Below are 26,052 nucleotides of genomic sequence, written 5' to 3'. Positions count from 1 at the left end.
GCCTCTATCATCCTTCACAACAGATGTTTGGCTCCTCTGGTTGGCTTTGTGTAAAGTATGTTTGTAAATTATGTAAAAGGAACTTTTGTGTAAATTGTCATACTACATAATGTATGTTTACAAAGCTGCAAGGCTGCTTACCTTAGATGGGAACTAATTACAGCTATTGATGCATTGAGGTAACAAAGGGCTCTATTGCACATAAAGTCACTTTCTGATCTCCATCAATAATGAAAGACCTTTGAGCCGGATAGGCCATCTGGTACATTCACTTCTCTTGCCATGTGCCTAACTTACAAATATAACATTTACCATCAAACTTTATTGTGTACAGATGCAGTATATCATACCATCATGTAGTATCATGAGGTAGTATTAACACATCTAATTTGAACATCTAATAAACCTACTGCAAATCTACCGGTCTTAATATGATAAACGCTTGGCTCATGAATAATAATTAGGTTACATGACTGGATGCTTCATAAAAGTTACCAAAGCAACGTCAGTTTGGTCTAATTAATATTCATGAGGTTAGGCTTTAGCGTTGCATGACCAGCCATACGTCACTGTCGCCACAGCAACGGATGCCTCACCTGAGAACTCTAGAGGTATCTGTAACGTGTGTCTCCATGGCCTAAACAAACTTTTCTTAAATGATGATACAGACATGATGTAGTTAGAAAATACAATTTAAAAGGAACAACAGCACAGCGGCATCCTACAGTATAATGACATACCAGTTTTTCATACCTAACTAAGGTAAGTGATGTAATGTGGTCTGTGTATCTGTTTCTTATTGATCATTATAATATATAGACAGTTTCATCGGACGCACGTGATACACGTCTGGATCTGAACTTTACTTCCGGTTTCGTTTTTTTAATGGACTGACTAGTTGCTAAACTGATCTCTTGAACAAATGGCTCATTGAAAATAACAAATGTTTTGGTTTCCTAGGTAATCTATGTGTTGTTTTTTTGCTTGTTATATAAATAAACTACGTTTAAAGAACTTTGTTTTTATTTATTCTTAGCGGAGTTTACCGGAAGTTACGTGCGGACCACGACAGCCGCTTGTTTATGTTGTTACTGCTGAAACGGTCTATAGACCTTTATGATATCATGACCTCTTCCTTATATTATGCTGTGGCCTTGTCCACACAAACACGGGTATTTTTATAACTGTGACTTTTTTACGTGGTTCGGCCGTTCGTCCACGTGGAAACGCAGTATCACGTCACTGAAACTGAACATTTTTGAAAACCCCTGCCAGGGTGAGGTTTTTCACAAATGCCAGTTGCAGTGTTGTCGCATAGACAGTACAACCGGGGTTTTTGCTTTTGATTAAGGCTTCTGATTGGCCAACGTGGCTTTACGATTAGGGTTATATAACCGCCTGCTGATGTGGCATGCTCTTGACAGCTTGTGATGTTTTTGCGTGTTCATGTAGATTTCTTTTAAACTGAGCATGTGTGGACATCTGTACATTTTTTGTATGTCTCTCTCATCTGACACACCTGATTCAGGTCTCTGTTAATGAGCTGATGAGTTGAGTTATATGTGAGTCAGGTGTGTTATATGAGGGAAACTTACAAATGCTGGCTGCATCGGAAAGCTCTTAAATGTTGACTTCGGAGGCAGCATTCCAAGGCATCAAGGCATGTCCGTATCCAGTTTTAGGTTTACTTCCTGTCTCCCGAGATACCATCATTGTCCTGTCCCACAATTCTCTGTGTGGGCGTACATGGGAAATGTGATTTGACAAGTTCGAAAAAATAAAATGGCGGCCGAAAGCAGCTGGAACACAAAATTTTGTGTAAATAAAGTTATATTTTCAATTTTACACATTTTGATTGCATTTCTAGCCAGAAATTAGTATTGCATTTTTGAAATATGGAATTCGTTATCACAAAGGCGCTCTCTGTTTATATTTCAAACTGAATTCCATTATGCTGCCTATGAAGGCTGTCCGAATGCGTTTCCTGGAGCTGCCTTCATGCCTCCAAATTCATTGCCTCGATGTCAGCTGCCTAAGCTTTCGGACACAGCCGTTTTTTTTTATCAAACTCTTGTGGATACTGCCAACTAAACTGTATTTCTGAATGGCCTGAGGCTAGAATTAAGCGAATTTGCCTCAAAAGTATTTGATGAACGTATAATACTTGCAGAGATATTCGATTAATATCTTTATCTCATTTTTGAAGAAGATGGCGTTCAGCGGCTTTTGCATCTGAGCTCCTCAATTGTTTTTGTGGTTAAATTAAGCGTCACTTAGGTTAAGTTAACAGATCACTTATGATGACACACAATTTATCAAGATGGCAGATGTTGTTTTTTTGAATTTCATCCACACTACCCTTATTTTACTGTATAGAACTTATTATTTCGATGGTTGATGAGTAGGTACTTCATCTAATTCAGTATATATTGCCACAGTATGCAATTTTGGATGCAAGAAAAAAATACAGAACTAGGGCTTCTCCAGGCAGGTTTAAAAATCGCTGCCATAAAGTTTACCAGAGTACCATGAAATGCATACACAGTAAATGTATATGAGAGATGGTATATTTCAAATAGAAAAAGTCCTAGATGCTGATTGGTCAATACAATGCAAAGAGACTTTTGCCAACTATTAAACATTGCTAATGTAATGTCAGGAGCTTAAGCTAAGATCTTTCTGTGTTTTTGAAGCTTTGATTGTGTTTACAGTGCGCAATATAACATGTGTTCACGTGTAAAAAAACGTGGTATTTTTCACACAATTTACTTATCTGTGCTGAAAACGAGCTGATGTCTTCCTTGTTCTGTGAAGTCCATCCTTCAGAAATACGTAACGAGTTCTGATTGTGTAGCTTGTTATGTGTTGTGATTCCATAGCAGCTTAGCTTGCCGTTAGCTTAGCTGTATTCCTGTGGGTGGAGTTTAGTCAACAAACTGTTTTAGTGATGTCATTAAAGCAGGAAGTAGAGGGCTGTAGTCCAAACCGGACGTTCCCTGTAGGCTTTGAAAGGCGAATTCTGTTAAAGAAAATATATCGCCTGGCAGTGAACTTTCAGCTTTATCATTTTACAGGTATATTTATGCTATTATAGCAACATTACACACTAATTAGGATTTCAAAAAAAATGCTGTCAGAAAGAACGTTACCTTTAATTAAATTTTAATAAATTTGTCTTGTCATGTATTAGTTTTAATGACTATTGTATTGTTATAATACAATAGCTCACCCCTAAGATTTTGTTATGTTGGTTAAACTATTTCTTTAATGTTGTATGTTTATAAACGCAGTGATGATCATTATTTGATCTGTGTCTAAATTGCATTTTAAAGACTCTTTTGGGCAGCGTTTAAGAGCAGCAGTTAGCCAGCGTGGCTGAAAGCCTGGCATATAGAATCTAACAGCCTTTACTACCAATTGTCTGGCCTTTTGCTGTATTGCATTTTATAGCCCCTATAAAATATTCATCCTCCCTAACTTATTAGTTACTGAGAAAACAAATCACCAAATGAGAAACATCGGTTTGAAAACCCATCCGTAATCCAATAAGATGCACATGTGGAGAAACCGCGGAGACCAAGTGCTTCATCAGGGAGAATTATGGGCGCTCTGAATGCCGGGCTGACTTACAGAATGAATTGGAGCACAAAGACAGGGAATCAGCAGGAGCGAGAGCTAGTAAAAGACGTTTCTCCGTTTCTGAGTATTTATTTGAGCAGGTTGGCGTTTCTGAGGTATGATGCCGAGGGAATTCTTCTGCACTTTACGTCTGCATTTAGCCGGTGGATAGCTTTCCGTGCATTATAGCGCACAAAGTAATTTGAAACAATTACCAAAACACATACTCACTTGTTACTAGACACATTTTTCCCTATATATATACAAAGTGCAGATTCAATAGCTTAACATGTTTTACAATCGCACCCGGTGGAGCAGCGTTTACTGTGAAAAAGTATAGTGTTTCACTGTAACCCACATAGTACAGGATAATCTTTCACATTTTGCCTGGGGTTTGTTTTGCTATTTCTGCAGAAACTTGTGCAGGCCATGTGAATTACCATGAAGAGAGCAAATAGAAATACTAAACAGGCCGTATCTGATAAAATAAATAAACAGGACTTAAACCAATTGGGAAAATTTTTGATAATGCAATTTTATTTTATTGTCAGTCATAGATGAATTAACTGCATACCCCGGCACATGAGTATAAGGCAAGCTTAGAGCTGAAGTGTGCAGAATGTTTGTTGCGCTTTAATGTATTTTATCCAAGTTTAATATACAACACAAACTTAAAATACCAATCCAGACCGAAGCCAAACTGCATTAATTTCCTGTAATTCTGTATGTGCAGGTAAAGGTCAAGGTTTACCACACAAAGGAACAGTAAAGCACACGCTCTGTGGCGATGGATGTAAGTATGCTTTCAATAAGGGGTCAGAGCCTTTAGCTTACAGTTTTCTATTAAGTCAGAAGCAGACCTACCATTCACATTTAACATTTGCTGCAGTGGCCTGTGAGAGGTCAGCAGGGAATTGAGTGAAGGAAACGCCATAACAAAACGCCGAGAAATTCTCAAGGAGCCAAACAAAAACCTCTTTAATATCCCAACGAGTTCTCATGATCCTGGGCCTATCCACTTCACAAAAATTCACATACAAAACCGTACATATTGGATTGCTTCAATAAATATTTCAGTCTAGCTTTTTTGACTACCGTATTTTGCTGCAAATATGCAAAAGACCTTGACTATGTTCAGCCTTCTGTAGTGTACTCTAAATCTTGTGAATTTCTGTATGTGTGAAATGGTGAAATTTGACGTTTACAGAACAGCACACTGTGTGAAGCAACGTGTCCCGTAATGAAGTGCGCTTGACTTTGGTTTTAAATAAACTGAGAAAAATTTGTAGCCACTGTGTTTATCTTGCATAATCTTTTTTGTAAATGGATTCCCAAATGTTACGATGTTATTACACTAAATGCAATCAAAATATGACTTTTAACCTGAAAAAGTTAACCCTGGGTTATTCTAAACTAGTAATTAGATTAAACACAAAAAACTTCAACCTCTACTTAACATATTTAGTATGTGTAACACAAAATTTGAGTTACCAGGTGAACTTACATGTATGCAAAATAAAATGAAAAAAAAAAACATAAGTAATGCCAACTACTATAAAAATTGCGTCAAAATTAAGTAAATCTAGCATAACATTTTAAGTAACTATACAGCCATGTGATATGCAAGTTTCCCATGATGCCTTTCCAGCCAAAAATTCTGACATCTGTCGTAGCCATTTTTTAAAGCACATGCACTGTAAAAAAAATTCAACTTCAAAATTTTCTCTTAACAAAGATAATTAAGTAACAAGTTTTTCTTGTTGAAGGGCGTCAAGTCATTGTTTTGTGTTCACTGAATGAAGTAAGCATAATCATCCAGCTAACAAATATTATTTTGTTTACTGGACGTAGATATAAGTTTTTGTCCAACTTTTACGTTTACCCAACTTGCCAAATTGAGTAATCTGAACAAGCAATTTAATAAAAACAATGGTCGAAATGGTTCCCAGCATGCATTGCGCCATGTTCACTTCTTTGGTTAATATTTACTAAAAAATATGACTGTTTTAATGTTTGCTGGCTTTATTTATATTGTTATGTTGTTAATGTTATTTATATGTTGTATTTAGAGCAAACGATGTTTGTTCATTGTTGCCATGATTGAGAAGTGTGTGTTCAGTGTAGAGGACGGCACAACATGTGTTGGATTTACTTAAAAAGTGTGATGCAAAAATGGTGCATATATATTTAAGTAATCCCAACTTGGAATAATTTACTTACAATTAACAAGAAAACATGTGTTATATGAACTTAAATATTTGAGTTCATGTAACATCCTTTACTTAAAAAATTCTGTGTTGATTCTGTGGCGGCACGCACCTTCTTCTTTGCGTTCGCACAAGTCTCAAATCAAACAGTGATTGACAGTGCTCTGGTCCAATGGTGCGGTGGGTGTCGTGGTGTCTCTTTCCTCCTGTATTAAAAACGTGCAACTTATGTGCTCGCTTCTTCTTTGCGTTCGCGCGAGTCTCAAATCAAACAGTGGTTGACAGCTCTCTGGTCCGATGGTGCGATGGGCATTTTCAGGTTAACAATAAATCTAGCTAGCCCAATGAGATTGGAGGGGGACACCAGGGGGGCCAATCATATTCCAGGGGGGGCCGGTGCCACCCCGTGCCCCCCCTCTAAACACACCCCTGCCTTGAGCTGGGATTCGAACTCGGGTCGCCGGAAGTGTGTCTGCACCACATGTCGGAGCACTGCCCACTATACCATCGGCTCCGACGAAGCTGGAATTTATACTGAACAATTAGCTGTTTAAAATTGAATTGCATATTTTATAATAATTTTCTTACATTCCAATTTCATATTAATATTTCATATTTCTATCTTAATATTCTTAAAAATCAAAGTTATGTTCTTAGAAAGGATGTACTTGCATTATTATGCTATTTTATTATCATATCTAATCAGTGACCAAAAATGGTCTTAATACTATGACAATACTATGGACTATCGTCATTATTTCTTGAGCAATTAACCGACCTATGAAAAGTAGCTATCGTGACAGGCCTAATTTCAAAGTGTTTGGAGTTTTTGTAACTGTACACACAGATTGTGATATAAGGGACATGCTCTTTAGTTTCTGCTTGCTAGGCATCGAGTCAGGGTTTCCTAACCCTCGGTAAAATGAGGTGAAAACCCCACTTCTAAATTACAACTGTGAAACACTTTTTTTAGAACAAATGTAACCTGGGGTTAAGAGCAGTGTGAAACGATTAAATGCACACTTAATTTAACACTTTTCAACTTTGTAATATTATAATTAACATGGTAATGGACATATATGGATGTATTTATTATTTATTATAAATGAAATAAAAAAATAATTATTTTTAAAATCAAAATCATCGTATCAATTAAGTTAAAATCAATGGAAAAAAACTAATAGATTTGACACAGAAAGTCAAAAACAATGTCAATATATGTTCAACTTTTTTTTCTTTTATTGTTTGATTGTCATTAAGACAGACAGCTTTAAGATCTACTGTAATGCAAGGATCTAATATAATGTTACACATTATATATTTTCCCCCAACAGTTAACTGAACATTTACTTAAGACATAACAAATTATATTTGCGTGAATTCTTGTCAAAACAGATATTACATTCAAACTGTAATTCTGTCTATGTGTACATATATTGTGATCACGTGCCTGTGTGCATGCTTCAGGTGTGTCAGTATGTGACAAAAAATGCCTCTGCACTTAATTGGATAGACCTACAACCAATCAGAGCAACCGAGTGTGTGACGTATGTTGAAATAGCGTCTGTCCTTTTACAGCCTGACCTGAACTGCTAGTTATTTCGCTACAATGAGACTAACATTATGATTGCACTAAGTCTAAGTTAGCGAACGTACATCGAGTCCTACTACTGTATGTTTTCAACATTTTATTCATATCACGACGTTGTGAGTTATTTACTAAGTCATACAGTCAGACTATCTCTTGCCATTTGTAAGTTAGATGAACTTCATATGCCGGCTTCCGAAAAGGAGCTGGTAACGACCGCTAACAGTTAGTTATATCCACATTGTCGTGCAAGCCGAGTTGCTTCGCCGTGATGCCCATTTGAGTTCCTTCTTTCACCTGGTCCTCCATGAGTGCGACCAAAGGAGAAATAACAATGACCACTGGGTTTTCATTGTGTCCCAGCCAGCTGATAAATTAAACTTTGCCGAATCCTGTAGGAGGGACAGCAAAAACACCTTTCCGATCAACAAATGCCTTAATCGCGTTTCTCTGTTCCTTTTTTAAAATCAATGTGCTGTTGATAGAACAGATTCGATGGCGGAATCTTCACATCTCAATTCTCCAGCGGCAGCTGTCATTGTTGGAAACGGATTCAACACAAGTGCTCTTTGGTGACGTGGTTGATTGCATTACTGTTGATCATCTGTCCATCATCGTATAAAGCCCTCTCTGACAATTTGATTGGTTCGACCAGCTTTGGGTCGAGCATAGTTGCGCCATAACGAAGCGTCACCATACCAAACTTCCCGACCTGAAATGTTGTGGCGGGGCTAAGTTTGGCTGGCATCCAGACTAGCTCTTAATAACTCTTTAACATCAATTAGGTCCCGAACTTTAGTTTCTAATTCCTAAATTTCTAAATTCCAAAATGTCAGACATGCAAGTGGATGGACACGCAACATTTGTATTAGTTAAGCATTTAGCAAGGTAAATCTCGTACAAATAAAGATCATTTTAGACGGTTGATGACTATTTACTGTCTAAGGCTGTGTCTCAATCCCACAATGTGCTAGGACTAGGGTCATACTGAAATTGCACGTTGCGTTGATTGCACGTTATAATAAAATTAGTGTCGTTAAAATGAATTTACGTTAACACGTTATTAACACGTTGATTTTGACATCCCTAATATAACAATGGCACAATTCTAACAATCTATTTGCTATTTTACAAAAGAAATACTAGACAGTATACAGTTCAGTATTCAGTGTATTGAGGTAGTTTTTCATTCTAAACAACATAGCCTATCAAACATGTTTATCTTATTAAAGCTGAAAAATATCCTTTCTTTAGCTTTTCAGTGGCTTTTTTTTAAACGACAAAGAAAATTTTGTAATTTTTCAAGGTTCTGTTTTCCCTCTTAATCAGTTAGCATCAAAGGGGCACACATGCATAAATAATTGGCTAATTCACTTAAAGGGGCCAGCGTAGATTAATTAAGTCTGAATTCTAATTATGTTTTCTTGTTTTTACCAACTGACATGGTTGTTGTTCAACATAAAGCTATTAGTTTAATAGCAATTAGTATTTTGTCAAAATGGGTGCTCTAAAAATATGGATATGGAGGTGTACTATCATGAACCTGTTTCAACGTGTTTACAGGCAAATATGATTTTAAAACATTCACATGTCATTGCAAGTGTTGTTGTTTCCTATGTTCTATAAAAGCCATCAACCACACAAGACACACAAGATTCATCTTTGCAGTACACAGATTGTGCTACTGTCTGTTTCACATTGTGTTAAAAAAAGTGGTAAAATCACTGTAACACATGCCTCTAATGGCTTTTGCTTTATTATTCACCATTACATCAGAACCACCGTTTATTTTTTGAAAAGCAAGACCTCAGGAAAGCCATAAAAGTCCAAATTGTTGCTTTTAATGGTAGGTTATTGTGGCCACTTCATTCCTAATTTCCATTTTAAAGCAGACAGACAGATATCTTGTTGCCTTGTTTAGAGCTGACTTTAGTGTTTATGGACAACACGCTTTATGTCAGTGTGATCTATAAGTGGGAATGTAAATGCTTCAGATTGCTGAGATTGGCTTTTACATGTTTGTACATATATGCGTGCATGCTTGTGTGTTTGTGTGCATTTAATCTTAAGGTTAAAGCTGTAACAGAGGACAGAGGGTGTTAGACTGTCATCAGCAGGATGAGAGAGAGAGAGAGAGAGAGAGAGAGAGAGAGAGAGAAATTGTCGTAGGGCTTGTTTACCGAAGCCAGCAGAAGAAAACAGTCAGACGTAAATGAGGGTTGACGGTTTCATGAAGCACAATTGGTTGATGGCAGATTCAATGTGACTGCTCTGAACTGGGCAATGATCCGTACAGTATGCAAAATTCACTCTAGAGCTGGTCTATGCCCACCAGCCTTACGCCCAGCCGCCCCACTCTGAACAGATCCCAGACTGTGGAAGGCATCAGTGTACCCAATTCCTTCCGACAACAATCACATTCTCTTTTAAACCTCATACATTTGTCTTGTCATGTATTTCTTGCTCTTCTATGTCCTGTGCGCCACATATTGCGCCATCATATTAATGTTAGTTGAGAAAAAGCACAGCGCTTTCCTTTCTAACAGGTGACTGGATGCCTCCAAATGTCAGTGCGGTGTTTTCTTTTCTTCTTGTTTTATGTAATGAAGGCAAAGATTACTTGGCACATCACTACTTCACTACTGCATTACTTGGCCCAGAGCTGCATTTCTGATGTATTTATCCCAGACAGTAAAGCCAAAAGAAATCTAGATACATCTATATTGCTATATATTTGCATTTTATGATACTTAAGGCCTGTACATTTACCTTGTTTTATCAAGTACATTTTTTAAGATTTTAAAGCAATAATTGCTGATCCTTAAGCATGTTTATGTGTTAATATTCAGGGTAGAATAATTCATAATTACATATAGTAAACTAAATAAATCAACAACATAGCATTTATTTGCATACATCTTTAAATATAATTTCACTCAAAAATAATGTTTACGGAAGAACTTAACAACTCATTTTGTGGCCTGAAGTTTTGTGTCTAGCCTATTTTAAAGTTAGCGGGACACAGGTTCTCTCGCCAAAAAAAAAAACGAATTTTTCCCAAAGACTTTTGGATTATTGAAAAAATAAGCTCTTACACATTTTGTTCAACGAGTTATTCTTTACAAATGAATAAAAAAAATTCAAAATGAAAACAAAAACGCATTTACTAGAAGTATAAAAAGCAAAATTTTGACTTCAAAATTCATAAAAGTTGTGTTCATCTGTAAAAACACAGAGCTTATTTTTTCGCGATAATTCAAAGTATATTGGAAAAATTTATGGAAAAGTTTTGATCCACCTTAAATGTTAACTAGTGTAGCTTAGGATGGAGTATTTGTTACAAGTTACATGGAGTTAAGGGGGTCGCATGTAGGAAAACTTTAGTGCTGCCTCACGATTAGTCGCGACTAATCGTTTGCAGAATAAAAGTTTTTGTTTACATAATATATGTGGGTGTACTGTGTATAGTAATTATGTATAAATTCAAACACACACATGCATGTGTATATATATATTTAAGAAATATTCGCATGTGTATATAAAGTTTTATATTTATATATAATTTAAATGGTAACACTTTACAATAAGGTTCATTAGTTAACATTAGTTAACTACATTAATTAACATGAACTAATAATGAACTGCACTTATACAGCATTTATTCATCTTTGTTAATGTTAATTTCAACAATTACTAATACTTTTATTAAAATCTTGTTAATGTTAGTTAATGCACTGTGAACTAACATGAACAAGCAAATAAAGCTTTATTTATATTAACTAACGTTAACAAAGATTAATAAATACTGTAACAAATGTATTGCTCATAGTTTGTTCATGTTAGTTAATACATTAACTAATATTAACTAATGAACCTTATTGTAAAGTGTTACCATTTAAATTATATATAAATGTAAATATTTATTATATAAATATATGTTTTTCTTTAAATTATACATGCATGTGTTTGTATTAATTTATACATAATTATTATACACAGTACACACACATATATTATGTAAACAAAAACTTTTATTCTGCAAACGATTAGTCGTGACTAATCGTGAGGCAGCACTAGAAAACTTGGAGGTTTTGTACACTGGATGTGCACATTAAATAGCGCAAGCCTAGACAGATAGTGTCTACTTCGAAATGCAAAATATAAGTTAACCACCAGTGTTAATCGTAAATGATTTGGGATTAATATGATGTTATTTAATGTAAACTATGTGTGCGCTTTGTGGCGCGACAGGGATTTGAGCAACTTCCTAAAGTCGTGGCTGGGCGCCGCGGATAGGCGCCACCTGTGGGCGCCGGTGTGCGTATACTCATAAAAAACAATGTGTTCAAATTGTTTTTAGAACGGCCCGGCACTGAGCTGCGTGTCCGGTGTGCGACCCTCTTTATTCAAATATTTCTTATTTAAATAATGTAATAAGTAGTAGTGGAGAGCGAGGTAAGTTGTCACACTTTTCACACTATCTAACATTTAGTTGAGCCTCATTCATCATAATGGTATAAATCTCATACGAAATGAAAGTCATGGGCACATATGTTGCATTCATTGCATTTTCATATCTTATCTCATTGCGGAGTTGTAGACTAATGAATAGAGAATGTTCACTTGTGACAATTTGCCCCTTTGGCGGGAAAGTTGCCACTAGATTATCTATAAAAAAACACAACTTAATTGTGATTATTAATTTTATTAAAACCAGAAATGGACATTTTCACACTGTGCTTAACCCTGGGGTATCATCGTTCTAAACCCTTTTTTTTAAACCCTAGGTTGAGGATCATTTCAGACCTGTAATTTATAAGCAGGGTTATCACTGAAAATAACCCAGGTTTATAAAACACTACTGTAGCCCTGCTTTTATGGGGTTAACCCTGAAACGTCAGAATATCTCTTAACCCCTGGTGAAAAGTGAAACAGATATCCCAGGATTCCGTTAACCCGGGGGTTAAGAATTGCCCCAAAGTCATTAAGACAACTTGTCCCAAACTGACATGTGTGCTAATGTTGGCTAAATCTCAGGGTTAGCTGAACATAGCATGTCAGCTAAAGTATCAAAGACACGTTATTGTCTCCTCTATTTTGTGCAAAATACTAGTTTTTAACATTCATACCTAACAAAGTTACATTTCATAGATAAAAAGTGTTTTATTTTTACTTTAAAGCCAAAAAATAAAACAAAATGGTACTAACGAATTAGAGCAATATTGACCATGTGAACAGAAAGTTGACTATAGAAGTCGTCACTCAAAGTAGCTACTTGATTTTTGAGATAGCGCCCCTAGTGTTGGAGTCTATGAAGAGAAACCTGTATGAGTTTCTTTATTCTGCTGAAAATAAGAGAAGATATTTTGATAAATGATGCTAGTCACACAAAACTAATAGATTTAGCACACACAAAGTCAAAAACAATATCTTTAGGAAAAATATATGTTCAACTTTTCCTTTTTTCATTGTTTAATTGACATTGAGATAGACAGCTTTAAGATCTACTGTAATGGATTTAATATAATCAGATATTTTTCTACAACAGTTAATCAAAAATTTAGGAGATATTTTTAAAACTGTAATTCTGTTGGGGTAGCACATATGTGTTCATGCTTCGGATCTGTCAGTCAGTGCAAGGAAGATCGTTTTCAAGTCTTGTCGCTCCTCGTAACTCTTTTAACATCAATTATCTCTCTTAATAGCTATTTCAACATCTAGCAAGTCCTGTGCTATATTTTCTAATTCCTGAATGTAATGAAACCGAAAACATTTTAGATGTTTAATGAGTATTTAGAGCATTGAGATTACTAGACGAGGGCTTAATGTACTTATTTTTTTAATGAAAATCTCTATTTCGACCAAAATTGATATTTATACTTTTTTTCGCCTGTAGATCACAATTAGACCATGAGCATTCTGACTCATTTTGCCAGCACGGGTCACAAATGAGGACAGATTTTTCTCTTTAATTGTCTTTGTCATTGTAGATGTTGTAGGTTCTGAATTAAACAGTGAAGATTAAAACAAAAGAATAATTAATGGTGTGTTAAAAAGCAAAAAAAGGTCACTGTTGTCCGTAACACCTTCACTATTGTACATGTGCAAAAATTCTTCAAAAAAAAAAAAAAAAACACAGAGGAATATGACAATGACAGTGTTACAGCTTCAAAAAGTAATTAAAGAGATTTGTTAGTGGGAGATAATTGAAATCCACCAGTGAAAGAGCGTGCAGGATGGATAATATGAAATGTTGAATTGGTGAGGATAATTATATGTCATTTTGCTTTTGGCAAAATCCTTATTTGCTTATTTCTCAATAATATGCGAGACATGCGCAAAACTGTGCAGAAAAAAAGACAAAGTTTGATCTGTTTTAAAAGGGCCATACGTCAGAAAAGAAGTTAAAGAGAGAGAAAAAAACTTAATTGACACATTTAAAATTTCTGGTCAGTTTTACCATCTTCCTGTTGGAAAAATTGATTTGAAGACAGTGGGGGGAAAAGCAAATGGTTTTTAAATAAGTTACAATTAGATTAGCATTAATCTCAGCGGTGCAAATGAATGTGTGGCTTTAGGGCTTGTTGGATGTTAAAGCAGATTTCTAAACTCTGCACCAGATTGGAATGTGTCCTGCTCAACTTTAATTGCTCTGTCACGTAGGATGAAAAACAATTCCCACTAACACTGCTGTCTTTAAAATGATGTGTAATGTGTTGTGCATCTGTACACTCTGTTCATATGTATTCCAGTGTTTATCGCTGTAATCTGTGCCATTCAGGACTCATTTACATATGCAATAATTAAATACTGCAGTTACACATCTCAGTTTTAAGTATCATACAAAACAGATGATTTTATTTCTTTCTTTCTTTTTAAAGGATGTTTTGTTTATTTTAATTTTCATTTGTTGATGTAGCTGAATTTTATGCAGCAACACGTTCTGTCATTTTGAGATACATTTTTCTACATAAGTTAATAAAAAACAAATGCAAATCGACCTTTCCTCACACTGGTAACAGTAATTTAAAGTAATATACATTTGCATTAAAGAAACTGCATAATATTTTTTAATGAAAGAATAAAGGATTTTTCAAAAGTGTGTCCTCTTAAACCTTATAGTCTGCCAAAACAAAACTTTTTCACACATTTGAACCTTTTTTATGTTTACATTTTAGTGCATGCTAAACAGCATGAGAATCCTCATGTATGTATTTAATTTTGTGTGAGATCTCTTGTCCTATTTTCTTTCCTTCGTGTTTGAGCCTTCATGCTGCGTGCAATGTATTTATGATGATTTGCATATTCATATGTGCGGCAAACCTCCAACATTTTCGTGTAGGGCGCTTTTTTTGAGAGGAAAACGTTTCTCTCTGGTTGGGGGTTGTGGGGGGGGTGGACACTGGAAGTATTTTAATGTGACCTTCATCAGGCATGCATGTCAACTTATCTATTTATGATTTCAGTTTCTTCCACTCCTGTTGTTCAATTAGCGCTTGACCCCTTTAGCAGCGTTGTAAATTAAATGACATTTCCACGTCGTCCCATATTTAAAATACTGCGTTAGTTGCGGATCAGAAATGATGATCTTCATTCTGCAGCTAATTTATTCATTTAACAATTTCCCTCCAGAAGTTGCAGCAGAAGGCTGTGGAGCAACCTAAGCAGAAGAAATCTAAGTCGGCTGAATTTCTGATGGGTGAGTCCCGCGTGATGAGTTATTGCTCATAATTTGTGTAAGGATTAATTAACTAATTACAGACAAATGGCTCTGGGCTAAATTTTGCTCTTGCTTGTCAGGGTGCAATTTGTAATTATTTTAATCATTTCTTCTTCGTTTTCTCCTTTATCTTTTTCGCATTCTCCTTCTCCCACTTTTTCGTGCACCCTCCGTCATCCTGATACAGCTTTCATGTTAACCTTATTGCCATTCTGTCTCATTCTAGCAGTAAATCATCGCAGGAAAAATGCAGTAATGTTCATCCATGACCGTTTCTTTTTTTGTGCATTCACAAGCGTTCTTTATTTTCTCTGCAGCAGAAGGAGAGGAGAAGGTAGATGTGATGAAGGGTACAGTCAATCCTGCATTTCAGGAGGAAATTGAGGTAGAGAGCAAGATGAGCCTTTGCAGGGACGATAGCACCCTTGCAGCTCAGCAACAGAAAATGGAGCTGCAGGCCGCTGCTACAATAAAAGGTGAAGACTCAATCTTTATTACAATCACTCTGTCCCTCCCTCTGTAATACAGGCCTGGCCTTACATTCCAACAGAGCCTGTCTCAACAGGTATTTCTGTGAAGTTACAGATATTGGTAAGATATGTGTCAGTGGATTTTAGACTAAAATATCATTTAGTAATACTTTAATAATACTGAAATATTTCAAAAATTTCACTGGAAACAGTCATTACAAACATGTTAGGTGCCTCTAGTGGCACAGATTTTGCAACCTTAAAGGAACACGCCCACATTTTGGGAATTTAGCTTATTCACCGTATCCCCCAGAGTTAGATAAGTCCATACATACCTTTCTCATCTCTGTGCGTGCTGTAACTCTGTCTGACGCAGCCCCCGCTAGCTTAGCTTAGCACAAAGACTGGAAATGCATGGCTCCAGCTAGTATACTGCTCCCAATAAGTGACAAAATAACGCGATCATTTTCCTATTTATGTGTTGTGATTTGTATAGTCAAACCGTGTACAAATAACAAGGTGATATGAGACACAGCGATCTTTTAACAGTATACATACTGAGAACTATATTCTCTGAAGACGAAGCACTGCCGCATGGGCGGAGTGATTTGCACAACTCTGACCGAACTCTCTGCTCCTCACCAGGGGCTTCTCGTGTGCTGCGAGCAGATCACTCCGCCCATGCGGCAGCGCTTCGCCTCCAGAGAACACAGCTCTCAGCATGTACACTGCCAAAAGATCGCTGTGTCCCACATCACCTTGTTATTTGTACACGGTTTGACTATACAAATCACAACACATAAATAGGAAAATGATCGCGTTGTTTTGTCGCTTATTGGGAGCAGTGTACTGGCTGGAGCCATGCATTTCCGGTCTTTGTGCTGGGCTGGGCTGGCGGGGGCTGCGTCAGACAGAGTTGCAGCACGCGCGGAGACGAGAGAGGCACGCACGGACCCATCCAACCCCGGGGGACACGGTGAACAAGCCAAACTCCCAAAATGTGGGCGCGTTCCTTTAAAGGTGGTGTGTGTAGATTTTAACGGTATCTAGTGGTAAGATTGTGAAATTCACCCCTCAATTTTAAAACACATATGGTAGCCGCCACAGGAACAACACGTCGTGTAAGAGACAATGTAGGGAGGAAACACGCTATGTTGAACAGTTTGTCCATTTAAGAGTACTGTAGAAACATGATGGCAACTTTCAGGCAATAAAATCGTCTGATTCTAAGGTAATTAAAACAATACAGTCCATTATGTAAGGTCTTTCACTGATAGTATAGTTATGTATCTCGCTTTTCTGTCAAGAGATCCTTCTAAAAGTTACACAATACACATTTAAATGTACTTGCCTAATATTAAGAAAAGAGAAAGATGTTCAATATAGATCTTTGAAGTATAGCCCGAATATGATAAACATTTTAATGCAGCTTACTGCTCACCATTATATTCATGTTACTCTTGAATAAATTAAATTAATTACAACTGAACAGTGAATGTAAATTAGCATATTTTAAATTAATAATGAATATTTTGTATTTTTGTTTCTATCACAGAAAGGCATGATATCAGAATTGACTAGTAAAACAGAGAAAAGCAGAAACAAATATTTTCTATTTGAAGACTTAAACAACTTCATCTTGGTTGGAGAAAGGTTATTAGAAGAAACACAAGTACATTCAAATTCTGCTATTTTATACTATGTTATGGGAGTTAATAATGTGAAACAGCAGCAGAGCAAGACAGTAATAATTTGAAATCAACTTACTTTACAGAGCAATATGTAATACAACACACTTTATATATACTTGTGCTGATTTACTCAGATCTTCAGTAGTGTATTACATGTTGTACACTGTTATTGATTAAAGAGAAAAAACAAAATAAAAAACATAATATTACAGTTACTCTATTTTTATTCCCAGAATAGAACTTAAATTATATTTGTTGCATTTTGCAAAATTAATTGCAATAATAGTTAAAACACAAAGTAAAAGCATAAAATAAAAACAACAGAAGAAAGTTAACAGTGGAGATTTCAGACGGCTGCCATCTCTGTGTGTTCTGAAAGCTTTGCAACCAAAACAGAGTGTGTTTTAGCTGGCAGGCATATTCCCGCATGTAAATAATTCAAATGATTATCAAATTCAAGCTGAGATCAAACCTTAGCCTTCGCCTGTGCATAATTTCAAACGTGTGTTCAATTCCTTTGATAAATACTAAATTAACTTTCAATTCGCAATGAAAGGAGAAAAGAACAGATACATTTGTCTTCATAAGAAGCCGTCACTTCATTTAAATGTTGTAATTGTAAAAGCACGTGGTTAAGAATGTATTTACCGACACATTAAAAAATGACATGGTTTTTCCCACCCTGAATGTACAGTACATGCAATCGATCTGATAAACAGCATTATTCTAGCTTCAGAAAAAAATATACAGAAGACAGAAATTTCATCCTGTGGAAAAAAGGACTCACTTTAAACCCTTTTGTATATTTGACAGGTGAAATGTCAGTCTAAAGACATTCAAATGGACAGTGATTGTATCGGACTGTATCAGGTGGCAGATCACTTTCTCCCAATGGTAGTCACCGCGTTGCTACTCATTTGTATGAAAATGTGCTCAACTTTGTTGCATCATAACTTATGTCGCCAAAAACAGTGACCGTTTATCCATCAAAATACATCATTTAAAGCAGCAATTCTTAAAGTGTGGTCCACGGACCACTAGTGGTCCCCCAAACTCTCCCAGTGGTCCGCCAAAAGATGACCTAAACTAGGCAAGTGTTTATACAATCGTCACTTATTTAAGTAGATTTTTAATGCACTTGCGAAACTGTGATATCAGTTCTTGCCATTCTGTTTTAATAACGTAAAAATGGATCGGTGTCTAAACCAAAGAGGAGTCAAAAGAAAAGATCAAGCATCAACTGAAAGCAGCTAAAATCCACAGATCTATTCGTTTAGTTTTTGTTTCATGTGTAAAATCCCTGTAATTACAGTATGTTTAATTGCAGGTTTTTTTCATATGTGCAGTTTGTTGTTCATATTAAGCTGCAACTCATTTCACATTTACTTTTTCAAATGAAATAAATTCATAGAATAATTTCTGAAAAAGCATTGCATTTGTGTTTAAAAATTAGTTTTCGACTTGAAACCAGTTGCATATTAAACTTAGCTTATCATTCCTATTATGTTGTTTTTGGGGGGCGTGTTAGAGTGGGATTCTGTTAGGTGGTCCTCAGAAAAAAATTGGAAGATAAAGTGGTCCTTGGGCTGAAAAAATTTGAGAAACACTGATTTAAAGGAATACTTCCAAGATGTCATTCTTTGTTCGAGAAGAAATTAAATTTTTTTGAGGAAAACGTCAGGATTTTCGCCAAAATAATATGTACTTTTAAACCACACTAGCCGTGTGACACATTATGTACTCGAAAGGTTGCGCGTTACTTACAGTATATGAAGCACACATTTGCAGACCATTTTAAACATAAACTGACACAAAGACATTAATTTGTATCATTACACATACAACGTCAGAACGGTCCTCTTTCTTCACACTTGTACACTGCGGTAGTTTTGCATACATCATGCTTGACCTTTTGACATGATTTCGTAATACATAAGGTCATGCTGGAGGGTCACAAGGCTAATGCAAGACGAGAAGTTTAAAAGTTTTTTTTTTTTTTGTCGAAAATGACGATCCTTTTGCTAGATAAGATTGATAAGCCTCGGTTGGGATCGTTTAGAGCCCTTGGAAGCTGCATTGAACTGCATTAAAACTGAACTGTTGAGGTCCACTAAAGTCCACAATATGGAGAAAAATCCTGGAATGTTTTTCTCAAAAAACTTAAAGACTGAACAAGAAAGACATACACATCTTGGAGGACATGGGGATGAGTAAATTATAAAAAAAAAAAATAATAATAGTGGAATATTCCTTTAAGCTAAAGGAACAAAATTTGTGATGCTATTGTTGACAGATTTATCTGCTTGTTTTACACTCTTTGGAAATTTTGGTGTTTACCCATTCAAGTAGATATTAGTTATTCTTCTCAGTGTCTTGCCAACATAGAAAACATCTCCTCAGGGGTGTTATTAAGATGGTTGCCAAGTGAAGTGACTAACTAGACTTTGCCAGAAATCTCCACTTTGCCAGGAATCTTTTATTAAAATGGAATGACCTGAGGTTGCTTTAGTCGTTTCGAATCACTCTCAGTGTGAGCACCCATAAACCGGTCCACCATTGTCAAAGGCATCTTTCACGTCATTTTAAGTCATGTTCAGGACACCGGACCTGAGGTAAAGATGTCCACGGGTGTTTCCAATCGAACACTGTATGTACAGTAGGTGTTAAATAGTGAGCACCAGAGAGAAAGCAGAGAGTGTCTGTTTAATAGAAATAACTCCTCTAGCTGCTGGCTTTCTATAAAACTCTGGCAAGAAGCTTTGATGCCCAAAGGTCAGCATTTGCTAATAAGAAGTCAATGGGATACAGCGTAAGCTCTGTGGACCCCTCTCTAACCTCTTCTCGCTTTTTCTCCTCTCTCTCTCTCCGACTGGTGACCTCGGAGCGCCGTTAGGGTATTGTCTTTGAAATCCACGACTCTTCCACGGCTTGCATGCATTTCTTATTAGTTCTTTTGAACACAGGTAACATATGGCAGGTTGTGTTTAAGAGATTGCCTGCTCTGACCTTTCCTAGCATGCTAATTAGGCCCCTGAGCAGCGGCAGGCCCCGATGAGCACAGCTCAGGGAAACCAGGCCGAGCGGGGCCTTATCAGGTAGCCTGCGCCAGCAAGCGAGAGCGGTGTGAGCTTTCAAAATTAACATTTTCGCTTCATATGCTTCCAATAATCACTAACCTCACAAGGCTCACCAACCATCAACCCCCCTCACACACTCTTTTCTCTCTTTCGCCCGCCTGGACTTTCCACAGGAAATGAAGGTGCCCGAAATTACTTTGACCCCTCGTCGGCGATGGAGGGTGACCCAAGGCGGTGCAGGATGTCTGGGGTCGGAGGCAGAGATGAGCTGGAATTAAGTATGCCATTTTTTCTCATAATAGGCCACCTCAGTTCATTAAAGCGGGGTGAGCGAGATCATTCGCAGCCAATCAGAGAGCTGAGTGGGACGGTCTATGTAAATACTTTTACTGATGGGTGACGAGATAGGGCGTTGTCATTGCTGAAGGTCACCTATCATTGGTCAGTTCCATTTGCGCTCCCTATGCTTCCCTTAACTTCCCTTAAATGAAGGGGGTTCCTTCCAGTACCACTACATGTACCTCAGCATGTCTATTAAAAGCATGCTCTAGGGAGCAAAGTCATATGCATGCTATAATGAAACATGGCTATTAACAGAAAAGCCATTCTGACTGTATCTATATGGACATTGCTATCGTGTAATATTCTACAATCCTTACAAACCCACAAACCTTTGATAATGACACTCGGTAGGTGGGGACACCTTCAAATGATACTTTGCATAAATTTCATCGCTGTCGAGCGACTTACATTGGGCTTACCCGCATGTTATTATTAGCTCTGAGCTATAATCATTTAATGTAAATGAAGGTCAAGAATTACTGTCAGTTGTAGGAAATTCATGCCATATATTCCTTCATGTTCAGTTGGTCTTTGCAATACAAGAAATCAGTCAGTAAGATGTGTTCAAGACTACGGCAATAACGTCGACCCTTCATCAGTTATAATGTTACTCAGGTTTGATTTTTTTCCAGGCGTTATGAATGAAGATGAGAAAAATCTTTATGAGAAACTTTCAAAAATGCTTCAAGAAGAAGACACTTCCACCATGATTGATTTACCAGGTAACGTTTCAAGTCATTCTTATTTAACTTTGTGATGAGTGGTCAGAGCTCAGTTGTTTCTCCTAGAAAGCATCAATCTAGTGCTAAACTCACGTGTGTGTGTGTGCGTGTGTGTGTGTGTGTGTGTGTGTGTGTGTGTGTGTGTGTGTGTGTGTGTGTGTGTGTGTGTGCGTGCGTGCGTGTGTGTTAAAAACTTTAAAACAGTTTTGTGAAATGTCTGCCATAAAATGTCACTGATTTTAGCTTGAAATCAAACCTTTCTCATTATCTTGATCATCTGCTTTACAAACCAAATGATCTGAATTGTTTGTTTAATGTTCCTGGAGCTTAACTAGTGCATTGGGTCAACAGCACAAAAGATTATTGGTTCAATCCCAGGGATCACAAATGTTAATAAAATGTATAGACGGTTTCAGCAGTAAAAAAAATAAACAAACAGCTTCTGGTAGATTTCCACAGAGAATCACTAACAACAGAGTCCTTTGCAGTAGTTTATTTTTTTGATAACAAGAGAAATAAATGAAAAAGTAATTTACCTTTGTCCTTATATCATATCTAACGCATATCAACTATTATACTGAGCTAACGTTAATGTGTAAAATTAATGTATACAATGTTAGCTACAGGTTCTTGAATTCTTGCCTGGCTGCCAAACCTCTCCGCACAGTTGAGATCCGCGCTTGTCATCTCCCCTCGTCTTTAGCAAACCAAAACATTTTATTTACAACAAGGTATTTGTTTCAGAGAATCGTAAGTCCACATAAGTTACCATGACAACGCGTGTGCGTCCAATAAAATTGTCTATAACTTTTAATATATTTGAATAAAGGCGTCTACAAAATACATTAAAGGTGCAGTATAATGTAAAACTGTATTTACCTAGGCAAAGATGAAAAGAGTTCTGTACATGGTAATGACATCTCGTGAGCCTCAAACATGATTGTTTCCTTCCTCTTATGTAAACCTTGTACATACAAAAGACCACTGGAAAACAGGCCAATCTCAACATAACACCAACTGTGACGTCACAGTCGAGATGCATGCCCCAACATTAATTCTAAAAACAAAGTTGTGACTGCTGAGATAGCGCTATATGCTAGTTCATGTTAAATGCTAACATTTAGGCTGAAGTTCTACTATTGACATTACTGTTACAAGAAATTCAAATTTTCCACTCAGAAACGTCCATTACCAATCTCAGAATAATTAATTGTTTCTCAAACTCTGTATCTTTGTCTGATACAGGTTCAAACACAAGGGGCTCTATCATACACCCGGCGCAATGCAGCGCAATGCGTAGGGTGACCATACGTGACATTCTTCCCGGACACGTCCTGGCCAGGATTTCGGTGCGTCTTCCGGAAGTCGTATTTGTTGACAGCATACGCCATTCAGTTAAAGACATAAGACATACAATCGTAGTTTAATTCTTACCTTAAAATGGAATGGTTGCTTTTCTGTAATAATAATAATAATCATCTATGACGTATGCGGTCGAAAATTATGACTTCCGGAAGGGGAACCCGAAATCCTGGCACGTATGGTCACCCTAGCAATGCGTGACGCAAGTGTCTTTTTCTAGTATCCACTCAACGCAATGATCATTTTCACATTTAGCGCCTCGTTGTTTAAATAGCAAATGCATTTCCGCCCACTTTTGCGCCCATGGGCATTCTGGTCTGAAAACGAGGTGTGTTCAGGCGCATTGTTGGCACATTGCTATTTTGAGGCAACTAAATTAGACTACACGTTTGACCAACTAAAACCTGGTATAAAGTCTAAAGTCAATGGCGTAATATGTTTTTTGTTATTTAAAGAGCGCAGTAGTAATATGCGCCTATAAACGGGACGACAACGCATATTTGCTTATCCCATACATGAATGCCAGCAGCACACAAATGCTTTTAAATATGAAAGATTAAAGGGTTGAAATGTACAAAATTATTATTGAGTCTCTTGGACATAAATGAAGACTAATTATGAGACGTTAGAAGGCGCAAAGAGGAGCTTCACTTGTAGTTCACTGGTAAGTAAATAAATGCTTTGCTTTAAACAAATGCATCTATTTTTAAATGTTTTTAAATGCTACCTTATGGATTTATTGTATATAATGACACTGTACCTGTGGATATGATGAGAAGAGAAACATTTTTAAGTAATGCTTTGTAAAAATCCCACGGCGCTGTTCGATTGCTGAAACGCTTCGTCTCTCCGCACGTTTGTAAATTCTTTTTCTCTTGTTTGTATTTTTAGTGTACAAACATTTTCTTGCATATTTGCAAATTATTTTATGAGATTACAATGATTATGTAGGATATCAATATATTTACAGCAATTAAAAGCCTGCTATTTTTACTTCTATGACTGAAAGAAAACGTCTTTTAAAGGTTTTAATCCAAAAAATTAAAATTTCAATAAAAATGAAAACACATTTTTTAACATTATTCTTAAATTGGGGGTTTTCTTCCACCACTTAGTTTACCAATTTACAAAGTCCATCATCTAAATAGGGATTAGATATAGCGCCAGCGCAACTGGCTTTTAACTGGGATGAGAGATAAGACTCTAATTGATTTATTGCACGTCAAGCCCAAAACACACCCATTACTCATTAGGGGAATAATGCTGCGTTCCAGAGCCCATCCAAACCAGTGGGACGTGGGACTTATCCTTCTTGAAGTGTCCTAGCTCCTACTTAAAAGCGTTCCAGGCATTTGAAGTGGAATGTAAACAGAAAACATGGACGACCGACCGGTCTTCTTAAGGCTCGTACAGACTACATAACTTTTAAACGTCGGTCCGAACTGTGCAGTACACACTACAGTAAAACATCAAGTTTAACATCTTTAAAAAGTGTTCTGGAGCCATTATATAAAAGCGCTGCATGTCGCTAAGTAACTTGGTATATTTTTACTGTAGTTTCATGATAACAGATATAACGACATAATTTCACGCCATAATATAAAAAAACAAGTTGTGTTAAAATTACAGTGTCTAAAACAACCCTACAAGAAGAGAAGTACAATTTATAGTCTATTCCTTGAAGATTTCCTTTCACGACGACGCGATCTATGGGCGCCGCCATTGTCCTCCGACTTATTTTTCTGAAGTCGGGGTAGGTCGAACTCCCCCGAGTTCGCCGGTAGGAGGTTCCACTTCGACAGGCATTCCAGTGCACTTTTCCTAGTTGGAGGTAGGATAAGTCCTACATCCCACTGGTTTGGATGGGCTCTGGAACGCAGCATATGAACAACCCTTTTTGACCGTGTGTTCGGCGCACAAACCATTTTTCCCGTCGTTAAATTAGCAAAAAATCGGACACGTCCATTTAGACCGTGCGCTGTGCACTTTAGACAATGCGCTTAGATCGTTAAAATAGGGCCAAGGTCTGTTCGCACACACACATACACACACACATGCATGCACGCACGCACGCGCACACACACACACACACACACACACACACACATTCTGGTTTCCATGTTTTGTTGGGAAATTCCATAGACGTAATGCATTTTATACTGTACAAACTGTATATCCTATTTCCCTAACCTACCCCATTCCCTAACCCCAACCATCACAGAAACCTTTCTGCTACTTCACATTTTCAAGAAAAATCATTCTGTTTGATTTATAAGCTTGTTTCCTCACGGGGACATCAAAATGTCCCCACAAGGTCACAAAAACACTGGTATTCCTATCTTTGTGGGGACAATTGGTCCCCACAACGTGATAATTACCAGGTACACACACACACACACACACACACACACAGAGCTACCCTAATGAGCTACTTTGAGAAACAGCCAATCAGAGCAGAGCTTAACATTATTAGTCATGACCAGGCCCAAACGGAATCCACGCCCACAGTTCTCATTGGAATTCCCAGGATTCAATGCCCGTCATTGACAAACACACATGCCCCGCGCTTGGGCGTATTTGTGACCAGTAACCGTCATTGACAACAAGCAGTAGTTACCATGGTTTTTTGGTGTATTGATTACTATACATGGTTAACTAACCATGGTTTAACTATGGTTTCTACTACCGTAACCATGTTTTAAACCCATGGTTAATTTTCGTAAGGGAGCCTATCCCGCATGTTTGTGAGTGGCATTGACAAGTACATAAACCCTGCACGTGCTGTTTGCTTTAACCGTTGTTAATGATAGAGAGCACAACCCATTTGATATTTGAGATGAAATAAAACTTACCGCTGAGTTAAGGAGATCTCACTTGACTCTGTTGTCTATGTGACACGACAGCCATCACTCGACACATCATCATTTAAAATCCGTTTAAAAGACAAATGCTCTTGCTATGTTTAATATAAAGTTTACATTGTTGTAAAAATTATGAAATTATCTTCATAAGTGCTTAATTCATAATGAGAACGTATTAACACAAGCTTTTTTATTGTGCTATAATATATAACACTATAAACAATAATGTATGTCATTTTACATACAAACAATAACTCTATATTGATATGCACATTATCTGGTTAATGCTGGTCCAGATTAATTCAGAGGACTCATTGGATTGGTGTATTCATTTTCATTGTAAGCCTTAAAAAAGTAATTATTTTAAATGTAATTTTGTATTATGAATTATTCG

General features: G+C 36.9%; 1 protein-coding gene across 4 annotated transcripts in view; it reads left to right on the top strand.

Moving 5' to 3' along the window:
• The first annotated feature begins 580 nt into the window (after window positions 1–580).
• Window positions 581–26,052, top strand: part of ofcc1 (orofacial cleft 1 candidate 1) — a 149,740-nt gene continuing 124,268 nt past the window's right edge. The window contains exons 1-5 of one of the 4 annotated variants that reach the window (XM_055182277.2): window positions 581–762; window positions 15,046–15,112; window positions 15,454–15,609; window positions 20,545–20,649; window positions 21,346–21,435. In XM_055182277.2, the coding sequence (XP_055038252.2) occupies window positions 15,109–15,112; window positions 15,454–15,609; window positions 20,545–20,649; window positions 21,346–21,435 (355 nt within the window). In that variant the 5' untranslated portion in view covers window positions 581–762; window positions 15,046–15,108. Of the gene's footprint in view, window positions 763–4,348; window positions 4,412–15,045; window positions 15,113–15,450; window positions 15,610–20,544; window positions 20,650–21,345; window positions 21,436–26,052 lie in introns of those variants that run through there. The other 3 variants (XM_055182276.2, XM_073863768.1, XM_073863769.1) reach the window with 3 other exon arrangements.

Source organism: Misgurnus anguillicaudatus, chromosome 25 (genome assembly GCF_027580225.2).
Source record: "Misgurnus anguillicaudatus chromosome 25, ASM2758022v2, whole genome shotgun sequence".
NCBI classification, from domain to species: domain Eukaryota; kingdom Metazoa; phylum Chordata; class Actinopteri; order Cypriniformes; family Cobitidae; genus Misgurnus; species Misgurnus anguillicaudatus.
This window is presented reverse-complemented; position numbering and strand designations above follow the sequence as displayed.